This window comes from Phoca vitulina, unplaced genomic scaffold (assembly GCF_004348235.1).
Source record: "Phoca vitulina isolate PV1807 unplaced genomic scaffold, GSC_HSeal_1.0 scaffold27, whole genome shotgun sequence".
Taxonomy (NCBI): Eukaryota; Metazoa; Chordata; class Mammalia; order Carnivora; family Phocidae; genus Phoca; species Phoca vitulina.
The window spans coordinates 7,674,198-7,692,981 of NW_022589730.1; the positions used below are offsets into that span (position 1 = coordinate 7,674,198).

At 35.5% G+C, this 18,784-nt stretch overlaps 1 protein-coding gene across 2 annotated transcripts in view; it reads left to right on the top strand.

Annotated features, from left to right (window-relative positions):
* Positions 1-18,784, top strand: part of RTTN (rotatin) — a 151,762-nt gene that overhangs the window by 54,795 nt on the left and 78,183 nt on the right. For both annotated transcript variants that reach the window (XM_032422642.1, XM_032422641.1), the window contains exons 22-28: positions 448-544; positions 1,342-1,407; positions 3,972-4,160; positions 5,114-5,353; positions 6,555-6,699; positions 11,716-11,870; positions 16,042-16,261. In XM_032422642.1, coding sequence (XP_032278533.1) covers positions 448-544; positions 1,342-1,407; positions 3,972-4,160; positions 5,114-5,353; positions 6,555-6,699; positions 11,716-11,870; positions 16,042-16,261 — 1,112 coding nt within the window. The remainder of the gene's footprint in view (positions 1-447; positions 545-1,341; positions 1,408-3,971; positions 4,161-5,113; positions 5,354-6,554; positions 6,700-11,715; positions 11,871-16,041; positions 16,262-18,784) is intronic.

The following is an 18,784-nucleotide window of genomic DNA, read 5'->3' on the forward strand; positions in this document are numbered from 1 at the left end:
CACCAACACAAACATGGTGTTTTGAAGGCAAACTCAAGTTCTATGACTGTATGTTTGTGGGAATGGGCAGAAATGATCAAATAAGGAGATCTCTGAATGAGCAAACTTTAGCTGGAGGTAAAGGACTTGGCAGACCTCCGTAGAAGCTACATCACTTTGCTTTTTTGAGAAACTGAAAGTACATAGTATCTAGTGAGTGGATCGGCAGGTACGTTTCCTGGACCGGCAGCGTGTGGGATTCACAGGCTCCAGCCCACACCTGCTGAAGCAGAAACTCTGTTTTAACAAGCCCTCCTGACAATCCACATATGTCAGTCTATCTGGGTTCTTGTTGCAATTCTCTGAGAATGACATCTCTTCCCTTGCAGTTAAGACATTTTAAATTTGAAGTTCATTTTTCTAGAGGTAAAAATATTTCATGAAGTTATGCTTCTTTTTATATCTTAGTTTCGTTGATATTTCATGAAAATTGTGCTGTTGTGACTGAAGTCGGAGCATTATTTTGTCTTCTGTTATTTGATGAAGTATCAAGAATGGATATGTGGTGAGCTATAAGGATTGTAAAACTTTTTTACTCTTAATTATAAGATTTCTGATGCAATCTTACAGTAATGTATAGAAAATTTCTGAATTATGAAGCTTATGCTTTCCATTTTGGTTTGAGTAAGCAGTATCAAAGAGCCTATTGGCTCAGAAAGTCCCATGAACTTATTTATTTATTTATTTATTGTTTGTTTGTTTGTTTATTTATCAGAGAGAGAGAGAGCACAAGGAGGGGGAGAGGCAGAGGGAGAAGCAGGCTCCCGGCTGAGCAAGGAGCCTGATGCGGGACTTGATCCCAGGATCCTGGGATCATGACCTGAGCCGAAGGCAGACACTTACTGACTGAAACACCCAGGCGTCCCTCCCATGAACTTTTAATTTGAACATTACTAAGCATAAAATTAAAAAAATTACTGCAGTAATTTTTGTCATTAATACATTTTTCAGTATATACTTTTGTTTAATATTTTATTAAAAAACCTTTGGGAAGATGTTTAGGATGGTAATACCTGACTAACAATGACCTTGAGCAGGATCCAGTGGGAGGGGGACACAGATTCACCTGCCAGTACAGTGCCCACATTAAATGAGTAATTTATTATATGGACTTCCTAAGCACTAGTTTACTCTTTAGAAGCAAATCTAGGTAGAAAATGTGTTGTAACTATACAAATGATAGAGCCAATTGTAACTCTTATTTGGAGATTCAGTCAAGGAGCAAATTGTATTTGTTGGATAAAACCATGGTTTACTCATTTGTTTCTTTCCTTTTGTGTGTGTGTGTTTTTAATGAAATAGGTCTGTTAATCCTTCCAATAAACCTGCACCTTCGGTCTTCAGTTTGCCTGTCTCAGTTTTTAGAAGGTAAATGATTTATTGTTTTGACTTTTTTGGAATGTAAACGGTTTCAGGAAGGTTCATCTGGTATTTAAATCACATGACTTGTAGTGTTTTAATGTTTCCTCACAGTGGTGCTTCGGAGAGTTCAGTAAATGCATTTCCCCTTCCCCATCTTTCCATCTGGATATGGTTCAGGTGTACAGAAAAGTTGGAAGAACTATGCAGTGAACGTGTGCTTACTCTCTTGCTTACTCTCTCAATGTATTTATTTATTTATATGTAATTTTTCTCTGATGCATTTGAAAATAAGTTTCAGACATAATTTTACTTCCCTCCTAATTATTCCAGCATGTACCTCCTTAAATTAAGGACATTCTCCTATATAACCACTGTACCATGCATGATCACATCTAAGAAAATTAAAAATAATTCTATAATGTGATCCAGTTTCTCAAGTTATATCCAAAATAGTAATTACTCTTGGAGGAGAGCAAGGGGAGTAATTGATATGAAAAGGGAACAAAGAAACTTTCCGAAGGGATAGAAATGTTCTGTAGTTTATTCTGAGTGATGGTCATACAAATGAATGCAAAGGTAAACATTCATCAGGCTATATATAAAAAGAAAATCTGTATAATTTAAAGATAAGTAAATTATGTCTTAATAAAACTATGATTAATTTATAAATAACATTCCATAATTTGGTAGGTCTTATTACATGTATTATAATCATTTTCATTGCTGTATAATACTCTTTTGTTGTATTTATTTACCACAATTTATTCATTCTCCAGTCGGAAGGTATTTGGGTTGATTCTGGGTTTTTGTTCCTGTATCCACTCCTATAAACATGTATGTTTCCTGGTAGAGTGTGTAAGAGTTCCTTTTAAATATATTGTTCAGAGTGAAATTCCTTGTTTGTAGACATCACCCACTCTTCATGGTCTTTAGATTTGGCTAAGTAATCAAATTCACACGACTTAAAATAGGCCTTGCTTGGAATGAGGTCACATGTGTGGGTGCTGGGAGCTGTCTTGGCTTAGAAGACCCATGTGCTAGTAGGAAATAACTTCTTGAGGTGAGTGTGCCACAGGCATAGCCTCCAGGTCCCCACAAAACACCTCACGTGTAAGAGCCACGGCACTAGGCGTTGCTCAGGGCCGCGGTTTCCCATCATGCATTTATGGTTTATTCCCACACCTCCCAGCCCAGACGTGAGAGTCGTTTTTACCGTAAGCACAAACAACAGCCCAGTAATATTGTTGACATTCCATATCTATTTGGTTGTCCTGGGGCAAAGGGCCAGAATTCGCTCAAGATAAAATTTGTCCATAGAGAAGAACCAAGGTTTTGTTATTCCTTTACTCATAGTAATGTTGTCATTTTAGAAATTATTGCCCGTCTGGTGGATGTGTAGTGTTTTTTCAAACTGGTTGTGATGTATTACCCTGCACTTTTCATTCCTTTCTTCCTTCTTGTTCTTTAGGCTTAATTTGCAGTTCATTTTCTAACTTACTAAAGAATTCCCCATTAATCAGTTGCCTTGCCTTTTTTAATTCAGTGCGAGTCCTTTCAAGTGGGCTCGTGTCCTTTTGTCAAGGTCCCATGAGTCTGTTAATATTTTCTTGTGTTTTAGTACAAAGAAATATCTAAGAATCACCTTTTATTTCCCTATCTGAGACCTAGTGTTAGCCATTTATCTAAGGATTCTTGGCTACTTTTGTGGAAAATTTCAATTTTTAAAAGTATTTTCTTAAACTAGTCAGCCTGCTTTATATGTAGAACTCTCCCTGAGCTTCTTTATTGAGACACGTGAAATGAAAAAGCACAGTAAAGTTCCCCTGAGAAATCTTACCCAATTGTATTTATCTAATATTAGTCACAAATATGTGAATTAGGAGTTTGGGGTATGTTTTTTTTATCAAAATTATTTTTTAACATTTGAACATGCTAGATGTTATTGTCCTGTAAAACACTGTTAAACTTGGACTGGTTTAAGAGCTGTTGCTATTGTATCTGTTCTTATATCTAAAAATATTTCTGGGTCTTCTTGGTGACACTAGTGGTTGAGTTTATTGATGATGCAGCTGTGTTCAAGTAAAAATATTAGGTTGTGATTTTGTCACTTAGTGATTCCTGTGAACATAAGGCAATTCATTTAGTCTCTTTAATACTCATTTTGATTATCTGTAAAATGGGTATCAGTGCCATGAATGGGACTGAATGAATGGTGGATAATATACAGCGTTTGGCATAAAGTAGGTGCTCATGTTCTAGCTGAAACCCTTTATGTGTGACTCACTGTAGCTGCAGGCCTTGACCTGAAGGGGCATTAGTCATCTCTGCTAGCAACTCCAACACAACACAGAATAAGGAAGTCTTCACGCAAGAGTTTAAAAAGTATTTTTGGGAGTTTAGAGGATGGCAAAAGGATAAATGAAATAATATGTACAGCATAACTTCAAAATAGGGGCTATGAGAGTGAACTCCGTGTTATTGTGAGAACTAGCCCTCATTTATAGCTCATCCTTTTATAGTAGTGTTTAAGAATTTCGAAGTTCATAATTATTTGTATACATTTTCTTTAGGTATCATCTACCAGCGCGTGTAGTTGGCCACCATGCTGTGAGTCCTTACTCCATAGTTTTGCCATTATCTGCTGATTGTTTGGCCTTGAAGCCGGTCTCAGACATGCTGAGAATAGCTTGGAACTTGTCCTGGTATCATGGGAGTGATAATCTGTTGAAGCAAATGAATTCTGAACCTAAAATCCAAGAGTAAGCTGTTATGTTTAGTTGAAAAAGTGTTCATATTTAACAAATTATAAATAACTAGTTTGGTTTTATTTTTCATTTAGGTCAAGTGGCTTTTTTACTTGCTACCATCTGATCCAGTTTTTCCACTGATTATTATAATTTTTACTTTGTTTTAAAGATTACATGTGTTCATAACTTTTTAGAAACTATCACACAAGGAAATTTTTTTTTTATTATTATGTTATGTCAATGACCATACATTGCATCATTAGTTTTTGATGTAGTGTTCCATGACACAAGGAAATTTAAATTAAAAAGCACGTGCTCTGTGCTGTTTTAGAGATTATATAAAGTTTGGTTAGTTATTATTTTTAAATTTTTTATTTAATTTTTTTCAGAGAGTGCGCACACACAAGCGGGAGTGGGGGGCTGGGGGACAGGGAGGGGCAGAAGGAGAGGCAGAGAGAGAATCTCAAACAGGCTCCATGCCCAGCACAGATCCTGACACAGGGCTCGATCTCATGGCCCTGAGATCATGAACTTAGCTGAAACCAAGAGTCAGACCTTAATCAACTGAGCTACCCAGGCACCTCAAGTTTGGTTAGTTAATGGATATAAATCTCTAGGGAAAGTAGTCTGGATTAGAGTCAAATTTCAGTAAGTATATATATAAATGTTATCATTGCTCTGATGATGATGAAGATTACTTTGGAATATCCTAATATTCTGATCTATCATTGCTTTCTTGTTTGAATGAAAGTTATATTTCTGTAAGCAGGAAAATGTCAATACAAACACTTAGGATGCTAACATAAAACTCTAAATGACAGATATATACCAGATTTTCTTTTGGCCCTGAGTCAGCCTTTAAAATGAAGATAAAACAATTTTTTGGAGAGAGTTTATAATAAACCTAAATGTGAGCTTTTATTTAAATAGTTTATGTTGCTCCTCCTTTGTTTCTTTTTGTTTAGATTTCCAGATGCGTTGCAGTTACGCACAGAGGACACCCTTGCTCTGCAGGTGACACACACAGCGAGTGCACTGAGGGGCTGTCTCCGTTCCATCGTCGAGGCTGCAGCTCACAGGGAAGTGAGGGCTGCTATCACAAGCATGAGTTTTTATCTTCTGAATGACAGGCTGTCTTTAAAGGGTGGTGCTGGCCCGTGTGGGGTGACCTTGAAGTGTCTGTCTTGGCACACCGCACTGAACAGGTCAGTATATACAGCTCAGCGCTTCCAGTTTCAAAGAGCAGGATTGAATCGTATGTGGGTCTATCTCCGTATCTTTGAAGATAAGAGCATGTATCCTTGTTGCTATCGTTAGAGAAATGTTTTTTTTTTCAGTAAGAAAAACTGGGATTTTCATTATGCGTAGTAAATATCTAAGAATAGCAAAAGAGAAAAATTTTCTTAATCACTGCATTTTGGAATTAATAATAAACAACACCGTTTTTATATCCTATCAGAAAATTTTATTTCACTATCTCACAAAAGCAGATGATTAGGATAAGACATGGTTGAACAAAATGAATGTTTATTGCTGCCCACATTGTAAGAGAGCCAAGACCATTAGTGAATTGACGGAGAAGTTTGGTACACCTGCAGTGGGCTGTTTTGTTTTGTTTTGCTTTTGTTTTGTTCTTAAGAAAATTCTCCTGCTTTTCTTTTTACCCTGAATTTCATGAAGTTGATTGCCATGTGTGGAGATCCTTTAGTAGTTACTGGGAAGCCTCTAGCTCGTAAATTCCACGTTTCACTGGTAGCAGATGGCTGCATCGGACACAAGACAGACAAGCAGCCATTGCCAGTAGCTTTCCATTTTAATCTTCATGTGAATTTAGTGTAAGATGTATAACTTTCTATTAAACATAATGTGTGCAATTTTCAAAGTGTGAGGTTAAGTGAATTTCCGAAATGGGGACTCAAAATGGATCGCTCACAATTCAGATACCTAATTTGGCTTTTCCGCTGGTGTGTGTTGGAATCAGCCAGTGCTTCCTTGTGAGAGGGGTGGCAGTTGAGTATCAGGGTTTTTGTAAGTTAGTTGTTAAAACACAGCCATTCTTAAAAATGAAATTACGTAAACTTACAGTTAAATTCTAAGAAAAATAAAAGTAATGATTATGCAAATACCATCACTTCCTGATTATTTTATAACATGTTACTGACACCTGTGTTCTTGAGGTGATTCATACCTATTATGTCTGTTGTGAAAAGGCCACACAATGGTGTACTGCTGTGTTGTCTCTCTGTGTGTTATGTTGGTGGCTCGCAGTCAGCAATGGGGGAATATTTACACTATGAAAACTGGCAAACACAAGAAATCCTCCCACTCCTTACCTGGTTGTTAAATATTTATCAGCACACCATTACTGTAAAGAGCTAGAAACCATAATTGTCTTTTTTATTGTAGGTTTTTACAGGTGCTTCCTGCTTGCACTGAAGATGAGAAACTGCTAATAGATATCATACATTTTTTAAATAAGTTATTGAAGGAACAAAGAAAAAACTCATCAGTAGAACTTCTAAACTGGCTTCTAGAATTACTTCTTAGACATGTAAGTATTATTAAGGAATTGGATTTTAGGTGTGAGAAATAATTTGTTTGTAAAAATTAGTAATGCTATGTAATGAAAAAGCATAATTTTTATATAGCCCGTGTTTAGTAAAGTAGTCTTCATGTTGTATGAAAGTGTTTACTTAAAACTTTGGAGTAGAGAAGATTTTTTCCAAGAAGTTACATAAGGTAGAACCTATAAAGAAAGAAATCTATAAATACGATTACTTTATAAAAATAACGTGGCAGTGAGTAAGACAAAAAACCTGTCCTCATGGAGTACATTCCAGGGGGTGGAATGGACAGAAAACAAAGATTTTCTGCAGGTGGGAGCAATAAGTGTAAAGAGAAAACATAGATAACGAGACAGAGCTAGGCAGGCATGGTGGGATGCTACTTTAGACATGATGGTCAGAGAAGGCTCGCCTCTTTGACTAACATTTGGCCAGGGCACTGAGTTCAGTGTGGGAGTCAGCCATATAGGTATCTAAGGGAAGAGCGTTCTAGCCAGAGAGGAAAAAAATGCAAAAGCACTTAGTTGTCAGGGCCATGTTTGAAAAACAACTAGAGGTCCATGTGGCAGCAACAGGATGAATAGAGTATAGTGGTAGGAGATGAGATCAGAAGGATATTCAGAATCAAGCTCAAATAGAACCTTGTAGGCTATGGAGCTTAACCTATATGAGAGAGAAAGCAGGTGGAGGGTTTTCAGCAGCAGAGTTACATGCTGTGACTTAAGTTTAAGAAGGTCCTGGTAGCAGCTGTCTCGAACCATAGGTAGCATGAATGGAAGCTGGGAGGCCTACAGTAACCCAGGGGAGGGATGTGGTAGCTTGGCCTAGAGTGGGAATGGGCGAGGTGGTGGAGAAGGCAGCTCTCTCGCTCTCGCTCTCTCCCCCCCCCCCCTTCTCTCTCTCTCTCATACACACACCTGTAGGACTGTGACTAAGTGTGGAAATTATGGTCCTGGACTACAATTTAAATGTTATGAAAGATGAAAAGCAAAAATAGCATCACTAACAAAAGCTCGGAGATGAAAGGGGTAGATCAGATAGGAACATAAAGTAAGTCCAAAATACCATAAGCAAGGTGCTATGTGTACCTGACTCTGTGATTGGATTTTGTATTATGTTCTTTGATATGCCTGTGTTTTCTGAAAAACTGCACTTTTAAATTATCATAGCAAGTTTTTCTTTAATAAACTTTATTTTTTATATTTTTCTCTGGCCATTTTTTCTTTCAGATTAACTTTATTTTCAATTTGTGTAACTTACAATGAAACAGTTATCCAGTAGGAGGGTATTTATACGTAAGTTTGATTGACTTCTGTATGTATGGCAAGAAATACTTTAAATATAGTTAAAAAGACATGATAAACTGAGAAAAATATTTATAACATAAATGAGAGATGATGGACTGATTTCCTTAAAGTACATAATAAGTGAAGCCTTAATAAGATGATTGAACTCCCAGAATAGACTTATAAATTTTGCTCTCCTGTTATATTCTTGAGGATGATTTCAAAGTACCATATTTACTGTACTTTGATTTTCTTGTATCATTTAATTGTTAAAATTAACAAACATTTGGAGGCAGTTATTTTCTGACCATTTTTAATAAAGCAAAACAGTCAAACCTTATGTCACTATAGTTCCTCCTTCAGCTTTTAGGCATGCTTAAATATTTTAGAGATTGGATATTAAAATATTATTAAAAGAATCTTATGAAGCTTTTCCTCTGAGTTTTTTGATAAATCGATTTTTGATCTATAAATTTTTTATAACTTCATAATCTTTTTAGTCTTTTTTTAAAAAGGATAATTTCTAAAACAGTCTCCTCCTTAGGTTGAAGCTCTTGGATTCTGAGAGTTATGGTTGCTTTGGGTTGTGAAAATAGCAGTTATAGTGGGCTTAGGTAGAGTCTTTTCTTGAAACTCTGTGTAATAATTCAGTGTTTGCTTAGGAGACTTTGTACATGGTATATATGGTAGAAAAATAACCATGCATATTAAAATATATTCACCTAAATTATGTAACTATAGTTAAAACTTTACATTTATTATGAATTTTATAGTATGTCATGAGTGCTGATGCATATTTTATAATTTATTGATAGTTTTGAAATTAAAATGAAATTTCTACAAAATTCTAAATGATTGTACTGTAATTTTCATGCAGTTTTAGAGAAGGATTTTTGGTATAATTAAATATATTTGACTTTGTATGGTATCAAGGCTGTCTTTGGAAAGCTTTTACTTTGTCTCATATGTTATCATCACTGGTGTTATGAATAACAATAGAGTGAGCAAAAGGTGAGCAGTGGACTTAAGCATCCACTATTAAGAGAGTTTACTCTCTGTCATGCTACAAGGATTAAATTATTAAGTGTTATGTAAAGAGTAACGTTCAATATAAAGGAAGCTTGAAAATAAAGTCAAATGCCTTTTAATCATCTGAAATGGGTAAAATAAGTGAGAGATGATTTAAGAAGGTCAGTAAGATAGTATTTCCAAAGGAATTGTTTTCAATGTATGGACATAATATGAAAAAGTATATGAAAGCCATGGCAAAAACTAGTAAAATTAGGCAGAATACTTGAATACTTGATCAGGCAGAAGATTGCGAATAGGAAGTATAAAGAAAAATCAGCTAACTTACCGAGGGAAGATTGAGAAACTTTCTCTTGTGAAAAATTTGTATGTTTTATTGGAACATCCATTTGTTACAAACATTTTAGGCACTTAGGAATTTATGACACCACTAATTTACATTTTAATGTAATGATGATTTTGTTAATATATATAAAATCACCTAGAAGTGCTGAGTTTGAATACCTTTCTTTTCAGAATGAGTTTTTTGAGGGAAGGTCATAAAAGTGGGGCCGTAATTTTTTTTTGGGGGGGTAGGCTATTCAGAACTATCCAGCATATGTCTCTCTGTGTTGGTCGACTTTCACAGGCACACGTGCACTGAGAGTTCATGGAGGGCATTGCATGTCCTATTGTAGGTTGCTGATGGATGGTAAAGTGGATGTGATGAGTGGTAACTGTGTGGTTAAAGAAAATGAGCCATTATTATAGAAATTGTTGCTTTTTGGAGGTTGGCGGTGACAAAGTAATGATAATGGTAGTTGGTTTAAAATTGGGATTGAATACTAATGTCTAAAGACAAAACCTTCACGTATGATTAAGCACTTGAGATAGTAGGCATCAGTAGAGAGACATCTCTTTATTGTATATGAGGAATGGTAATTCGTCCCATATTTTAGAAGTGATGTTGCTGAGGTTCACTGAATCTCAATATTAACATGTAAAGTTAGAAAGGGAAGAAGATCTCAGCAAGTACTAGCATAAACAAGTTATTAACAATGAGGTTTTTTGGAAGAATCTTAGTTTTAGGTGTATACATACTGTAACATATTAATCTATCAGTCAGGAGTTTCTACTTAATTTTTATGGGTATATCAGGTTTAATAATTCCTGATAGTAAAACTATATTTTACCAAGATGGAGTTTACATTAAAAACAACTTTCTTATTTTGTCAGTATTTATGGGACTTGGAGGGAAGTTGGGTATAAGTCAGCCTTTGGTTATTTGGGTCTAAGAATACTGTAGAGTATGGATATTTATTTTTATGATTTTATTAAATGTGTATTTTGATTGTTTTATTCCTATATAAAACATAGAAGTTGTAGTCATGTTTTATGTAATTTTATTTGATCCAAATGAGGTACTTCTTGTTCAGGATGAAAGGAAAGCTGAAAAAAAATGCTGCTTAAGTATGAGACATAGTAAAGTAAGTTAAAAGTAAATTAGGGACATCTGTCCCCAATACTTTCTAAAAGCTCTCAGTTGTATTCTTTATAATTGTGTGTACCTGATTGAAGTATTCTCTATGTACTGCATAATATAAACAAGCTAGAATTTTCTTCCCATTTTTTCATTTCCACAAAAAGAATGCAGTTATTTTTTAATTGAGTTCTTTAGGTGAAGGATTTCATAACAATCATAATTACATCTTGATTTTATCTTTTTTTGTATGTTATAATGTGCAGAATTGATGTGACATAATATGGGGGACAGAATATTAGCTAGCTTTGAAGTAAGATGATTCTCAGGTTGAATCCTTGCTTTGTTCATTCATATGACTATGGACAAGTTATATAACCTCTTTATAAACCCCTCTTTGCCTATCTGTAAAATATGAAAATGCACATCTTCTAGTTTAGTCAAAAAGTGGAATCTTTTTTTTTAATTTTATTATGTTATGTTAGTCACCATACAATACATCATTAGTTTTTGATGTAGTGATCCACGATTCATTGTTTTCGTGTAACACCCAGTGCTCCATGCAGTACGTGCCCTCCTTAATACCCATCACCAGGCTGACCCATCCCTCCTCCCCCCTCCCCTCTAGAACCCTCAGCTTGTTTCTCAGAGTCCATAGTCTCTCATGGTTCATCTCTCCCTCTGATTCCGCCCCCCTTCATTTTTCCCTTCCTTCTCCTAATGTCCTCCATGCTATTCCTTATGTTCCACAAATAAGTGAAACCATATGAAAATTGACTTTCTCTGCTTGACTTATTTCACTTAGCATAATCTCCTCCAGTCCCATCCATGTTGATGTAAAAGTTGGGTATTCATCTTTTCTGATGGCGGAATTATAATTGTGTGTATGTTTATATGCACACAAAAAGAGTAGTGTGCACCAGTAAACTAATAGAGACTGTCTCTGTGAACTGTGATCATGGGTGGTTCTTGTTTTTCTCTTTGTGCTTCTCTATATTATACTCAGTTTTCTATAATAGATGTGCTGTTCTTTTGTCAAGATAACATATGAAGCACCTTTTGAGTTTAGAACGTAACATCTCTATTGATCACTAGAGACCCATACCTGCTGGCTAGGTAACTTAACTCTTAGGTAGTCCAGAATGTGATATGGAGCAAAAATCTTTGTAGGAAACAACACACAGCTCAATTAGAGAGTAAATACGTTTTTTTACAAATATATTTTTTAGAGTCCAAACCCATTATTAGACCTGCTGGTTCTGACGGAGTCGCAGGCAGGAGAGGAAGCGGATGACGTCAGGACTGCTGTCAGGCAGCAGCTCCAGAAAGAACTGATCGCTCTCTTCAGTACCGTGCTTCTCAGTGTCATGGCAGCTACTGACAGGTACCGTTTGTCACTGAAGGTGTGGGGACGTTGATATAGAACCTAGTTTCCTTTTGATTTCTAAATCAAGGAAGAAAGAATTCAATAATAGTCAGTTGTGGTCTGTTTGTTTTTATTTCAGTGGAATCTCTGGTATAGCCTGATTGTAATTTCATACACACACACACACACACACACACACACACACACACACACACGCATGCAGTATTTTGCTGTCTCTAGGTTTTAGGTCTTAGTCCTCTCTTAATTCTCTGAGCAATTATAACCATTTCTATGACTTTATGACTGTTTTTGCATAGATGATTTTTAAGTGTGTATCTATAATTCTGACTTAAAAATTTTTTTAATTAGATAAAATTTACTATTTTAACCATTTTAAAGTATACCGTTGAGTGGTTTTAATATGTTCACAATGTTGTTCAACTGTCACTATTTAATTCCAGAATATTTTCATTACTCTGAAAAGAAACTTTGTACCCATTGAGCAGTTCCTCCTCATTTACCCCTTACCCAAGCCTATGGCAACCACTCATCTTTCTGTCTCTATGAATTTGCTTATTCTGGACATTTTATATAAATGGAATCAGACATATGTGATCTTTTGTGTCTGATTTCACATTGTGTTTTCAAGGTCCATCCATATTATAGCACATATCAGTGCTTGTTTCTTCCTATAGCTGATTAATATTCCATGTATAGATATACCACATTCTGTTTATCCATTTTTCTGTTGGTGGACATGTGAGTTGTTTCTACCTTTGATTATTATGAATACGGCAGCTATAAACATTTGTGAACAAGTTTTGTGTAAACACATGTTTTTAATTCTCCAGTATATACTTATGACTAGAATTGCTGGTTCATGTGGTAACTCTATGATTACTTTTTTGAGGAATTTTGTTTTCCATAGCAGCTATACCAGTTTACATTCCCACCAGCAATGTATGAGTGTTCTAATTTCTCAACATCTGCCCTAATACTTCTTATTATGGCTATCCCAGTGGTGTTAACTAGAATCATTTTGGTTTTGATTCCATTTCCCTAATGAGAAATGATGTTGAGCATCTTTTCATGTGCTTAATGATTATTTGTTATCTTCTCTGGAGAAATGTCTATTCAAGTCCTTCACCTATTTTTGCATTGGGTTGTTGTTGTTGAGTCATCTTTACATATTCTGGACATCAATCTTTTATCAAATATGATTTGCAAAATTTTCTTCCATTCTGTGGGTTGTGTTTTAACTCTTTGGATAGTGTCCTTTGATGTACAAAAGTTTTTTTATCTGCAGGTCTTCCTGTGCTCAGATCCCAAATCTCTGCTGGAAGGAAAGACCTGATCCCACACACATGACGTTTGAAACAACTAAATTCAGCTCAACAACCCTAATTCAGCAACCCTAATTCAGCTCAACACCTGACTAGATCTCAAAGATCGGCCTCTTAACCAAATCTTGTGACCAAATGGCAAACCATCTCTATGGGAAATTATTATGTACTTTGCTTTCAGTAGCTCTTATATATATACAAATATTTGACATACAATCACAAATGGAGAGAATTATAAAGTAGGAAAACGTCTCCTGTAATTAAGAGAAAAAAGTCATTAGAAACAGACTCTCAAATGTCAACTATTAGAGGAACTTTAAAGCTATTATTATAAATAATATTTTCAATATAAATTAGATGAAAAGATGGACAAGATAAGTAAAAATATGTAGAATATCAATAGCAGAGAAATGGAAACTGCAAAAAAGAACTAAATAGTAATTCTGCAACTGAGAAATACAGTTTCTAAAGTAAATAATTCATTGCATGGGCTTAGCAGCAGACTAGACACAGTATAAAAGAGGATTAGTAAATTTAGAATACAAGTCAATAAAAATTTCACTAAAAAGGGTCACCTAGGGACCTTCTGAGGTGCTGAGAATGTTTTATATGTTGTTACGCTTCGTGGTTACATGATTATATACATATGTAAACCATCCTGTAGTGTATATATAAGATTTGTGAATTTTACCTCATGCTTTTGTGCCTCATTAAAGTACTGAAGACAAGAACAAAGTGAATCCATTGATAGTAGACTCTGGAATGTGTATAGAATCTCTTGGGGAGGGGGCTTATTAAAATATTAAGATCAGTAGCTCAGGAATCTACATATTAAATAAGTGCCATAGGTAGTCCCTTGGGCTAGACTTTGAGAAACAGTGCAATGGCCTGTTCTTTGGGTGAATGTTCTTTGGATGTGGAGCGGAACTTGCATAGGGAGGATGAGACCATTTGGGTGTGGAGCTTGGGGAAGGTTCACAGGGACCAGGAGAGGCAACTGGTGGCAGCTGTGCCAGGTTGAACTGGGGTTGGTTAGATATTTGCAGAGGCACCATTGCCTTTGATGGTATAGTTTTTCTTTTGGAGTGGTTAAGGTAAAAGGAGCAGAAAATGAAAATGACTTTTATGTTAATTTTAAAAAACAGAAGCACAGGGATGCCTGGGTGGCTCAGTAGGTTAAGCGTCTGCCTTCGGCTCAGGTCATGATCCCAGGGTCCTGGGATCGAGCCCCGCATCGGGCTCCCTGCTCAGCGGGAAGCCTGCTTCTCCCTCTACCTCTGACCCTCCCCCGAACTTGCTTGCTCACTCTCTCTCTTAAATAAATAAAATCTTAAAAAAAACCAGAAGAACATTTTTAATACTATTAATTAGATTACAAGTGATCCTTGCACAACACAGGTTTGAACTATGTGGGTCCACTTATACATGGATCTTTTGGGGATAAATACAGTATAGTACTGTATATGTATTTTCTTTTATGGTTTTCTTAATAATATTTTCCTTTCTTGGGGTGCCTGGCTGGCTCAGTCAATAGAGCATGTGCCTTTTGATCTTAGAGTTATGATTTCAGGTCCCATGTTGGGTGTAGAGCTTACTTAAAAAAAAAAAAAAAAACAACTTTCTTTTCTCTAGTTTGCTTTATTGTAAGAAAACAGTATATAATAACATATAACATACGAAATACATGTTAACTGACTTTATGTTATCAGTAAGGCTTCTGGTCAACTGTAGGCTATTTGTTGGATTTTTGGAGAGTCAAAAAGTATATGAGAATTTTTGACTGCACGTTGTTCAAGGTTCAGCTGTACTTTGTTGTTGACCCGTGAGGAATATGAATTTATACAAATAACCTTTAGGCTTTGGTGTAAGTTCTGTGTGTTTCTAAAACTTTAAAAACACCTAGATGACAGGTATATAAAAATTATGATCTTTAAATCATACAACTATACATCTATAATACTGTGATGGAATGGGTAAAAATATAGGCAGTAGTTGTCAATTTTGGAGTCTAAAAATCTGTAAAACTGAGAAAATTTCAGATTTTATTTGATGCTTTGTTATACAATGATGTTACTTCTTCCAGCAATTTCATCTTTGTATCCATGCCTACTTACTAGTTTCAGGGATTTTGTTTTCTTTCTTTTTTTTCTCTCTTTTTTTTTAAAGATTTTATTTATTTATTTGACAGAGAAAGAGAGAGAGAGACAGCGAGAGAGGGAATACAAGCAGGGGGAGTGGGAGAGAGAGAAGCAGGCTTCCCACGGAGCGGGGAGCCCAATGCAGGGCTCCATCCCAGGACCCTGGGATCATGACCTGAGCCAAAGGCAGACGCTTCATGACTGAGCCACCCAGGCGCCCCAGGGATTTTGTTTTCTAATAAAAAATGTTCTCTTGATTGTCCTGTTTCTGACAGTTGCATTTAAATTATGTCTCAAACTCATTAAAACTTTTTATTTTAGCTTTCTGGGGAAAACAATTTCAGCTAATTAAAAACTCAAGTTTCTAAAGATTAAAAGTATAGATTTAATATATGTAAGTTAAAGTCATTTAAAGTACGCATTTAATTTTCCATTCCAACTTTTAAATTTCATTTTTGGGTGCTAATACTAATATCCGTTTATGTATTTTTCAATGTAATTGTTATTGGTCCTTTACATCGTATACCCTAGATGGTATATGAACTGTGTTTTCCTTGAAAAATCTTGTTTGAGACTGCCATTTCTCCTGGTTCATACTTTTCTGACGTATTAAGTTGTTAGTAACCCTCCGCCATCAATAAGTTAACCCATTAAGCCCATCACACTTGATCTCTTGTTGATTTTTTTTTCCTTCCTTTACATACACAGGAAGTGCTTGGAGCTTCTTTACATTTTCCAAACGCAGCTGGCTCTGAAACTGCTCCAGTGCCTGAGAGTCACGGATGCTCCTCACTTCTATGGCCTGCCATCCCTCGAGAGGACCTTACGAGGGATGGCTCATCTCACAGCATCTCCAGGATGGAGCTCACATTCTCCTCTCACAAAGCCACTTGAAATTTGTGTTAAGTACTTGTCAGGTCTCCTTGAAGTAAGTAAAAATAACCAGTGACTATAACAACAATAATAACAACTCCCAAAGAATAGCTATTTACTATTTATTATAGTATTTATTTATTGATTGATTGATCACTCCCTTTGTGACAGGCACAATGTTAAGTGCATTATATGTATCACTATATTTAATGCAGATTATTATTCAGTATTCATATGATTCATCATAATGGTTAAATGTTTTAATGATTTTTATTAACAAATATGTAAGATCACTTTCACAACACACTAATTTTCAAGAAAAACTAAGGCTTACATTTAAGTCCCCTCATTAGGGTAATGTATTTATTTATTTATTAACTTATTTATCCTTTTTATTTGTGAAATACAACACATATGTGGAGAATACATAAAACATAAATACATAGTTCAGGCATCACATAGTGAACCATCCCTGATCTAAAAATAGAACATAGCCAGCACCTTGGGAACGTTTGTGATACCCCTTTTCAATCTCTACTCCTCTCCTGGAAGGTAGTTGTTACTTTGAGTTTTACGGTAATCACTTGTTTACATTTCTTGGTAGTCTTACCACTTAATTATGTGTTCATATTTACAACAATTCCTGATTTTTAAAATTTTGTAAAACAGAGTCATATGGCTGCTTTCTTTAATCATTATGCTTAGAAGAGTTATTCATTCTGCTGCCTATAGGTAGAGTTAGTTTAATTTATTTTTGTCTAGTACTCAGTACACTACAATGTTGAAGGACATTTGGGTTTTCTTATTCTAATTTAGAGCAATTCTGGATCCTGCTTCAGTAAATATTCTTGTCTCTACATGGAAATGAATTTTTGATATTTTATTTTCTAAGTATTGTTGAATATATGGAAATTTACTCAGTTTTTTTATATTAACCATATACCCAGCCATCCTTGTTTCCAAACTCAAAGGAAAGGCCTTTAATTTTTCACCTTTTCATCATGCTGTTTATGGTAGTTTTTTCAATTAAAGAAAAATAAGATTAAGGAAGTTTCTTTCTAGTTCTACTTTGCTAAGTGTTTTTTTTTTTTTTTTTTTATATCATAGATGTATAGTGCTTTTTCTGTATCTTTTAAGATAAACATATGATTTTTTTCCTACAACCTATTAAGGTGGTGAATTAGATGGATCCATTTAAAAATGTTAAGCAAGCTTCCATTTCTGGGAGAATTTCAACTTAGGTTATGATGTATTCTTCCATTTATTTATTTATTTATTTATTTAATTTATGATGTAGTGTTCCATGATTCGTTGTTTGGGTATAACTCCCAGTGCTCCATGCAGAAGGTGCCCTCTTTAATACCCATCCCCAGGCTAACCCCCCCCCTCCAGAACCCTCAGTTTGTTTTTCAGAGTCCATCGTCTCTCATGGTTCATCTCCCCCTCCGATTTCCCCCCCTTCATTCTTCCCCTCCTGCTACATTCTTCTTCTTTTTTTTTAAACATACAATGTATTATTTGTTTCAGAGGTACAGATTTGTGATTCAGCAGTCTTGCACAATTCAGTTCTTCCAATTTTCTTATGCAGAGAATGGTTTTAGAATTACTGCATGTCTTCTTTCTCATAAAACTTTATTTATTTATTATTTATAAATGAATGAGAGAGAGAGCACGTACGCACCAGAGAGAGAACACAAGCAAGAGGAGTGGCGGGGCAGAGGGAGAGGGAGAAGCAGACTCCCCATTGAGTAGGGAGTCCAAAGTGGGGCTTGATCCCAGGATCTTGGGATCATGATTTGAACCCAAGGCAGATGCTTAACCTACTGAGCCACCCAGGCGCCCCTCAGATTTTAATATCAAAATTAGCCTACTTTTTATGCATAAATTTTTCTTTTATTTACCTTTTTCCCCCCTTTGGAATAGTAGATTTTAATTGGTGGTATTTCTTTCTTAAATGTTTAGTAGCATTTGATGATGAAGCAATCAGACCTGGAGTTTTCTTTTGGGGAAGATTGTAAATGAATTGAACGAAATGAAATGAATTTAAATCTAGAATTCTGAGATTTTTAATTTTTTGTGTCAGTAAGGTATGTTTTTCTAGAATTTCATCTAATTTTTGAATTCATAGCTCTAAAATTATCCATCAATGCAGCTCATTCTTTTTTTTTTTTAAAGCTTTCTTTTTTTTAATTTTTATTTTTTTCAATTTTTTATTGTTATGTTAATCCCCATACCTTACATCATTAGTTTTAGATATAGTGTTCCATGATTCATTGTTTGTGCATAACACCCAGTGCTCCATGCAGAACGTGCCCTCCTCAATACCCATCACCAGGCTAACCCATCCTCCCAACCCCCTCCCCTCTAGAACCCTCAGTTTGTTTTTCAGAGTCCATTGTCTCTCATGGTTCTTCTCCCCCTCCGATTTCCCCCCCTTCATTCTTCCCCTCCTGCTACATTCTTCTTCTTCTTTTTTTCTTTCTTAACATATATTGCATTATTTGTTTCAGAGGTACAGATCTGAGATTCAACAGTCTTGCACAATTCACAGCGCTTACCAGAACACATACCCTCCCCA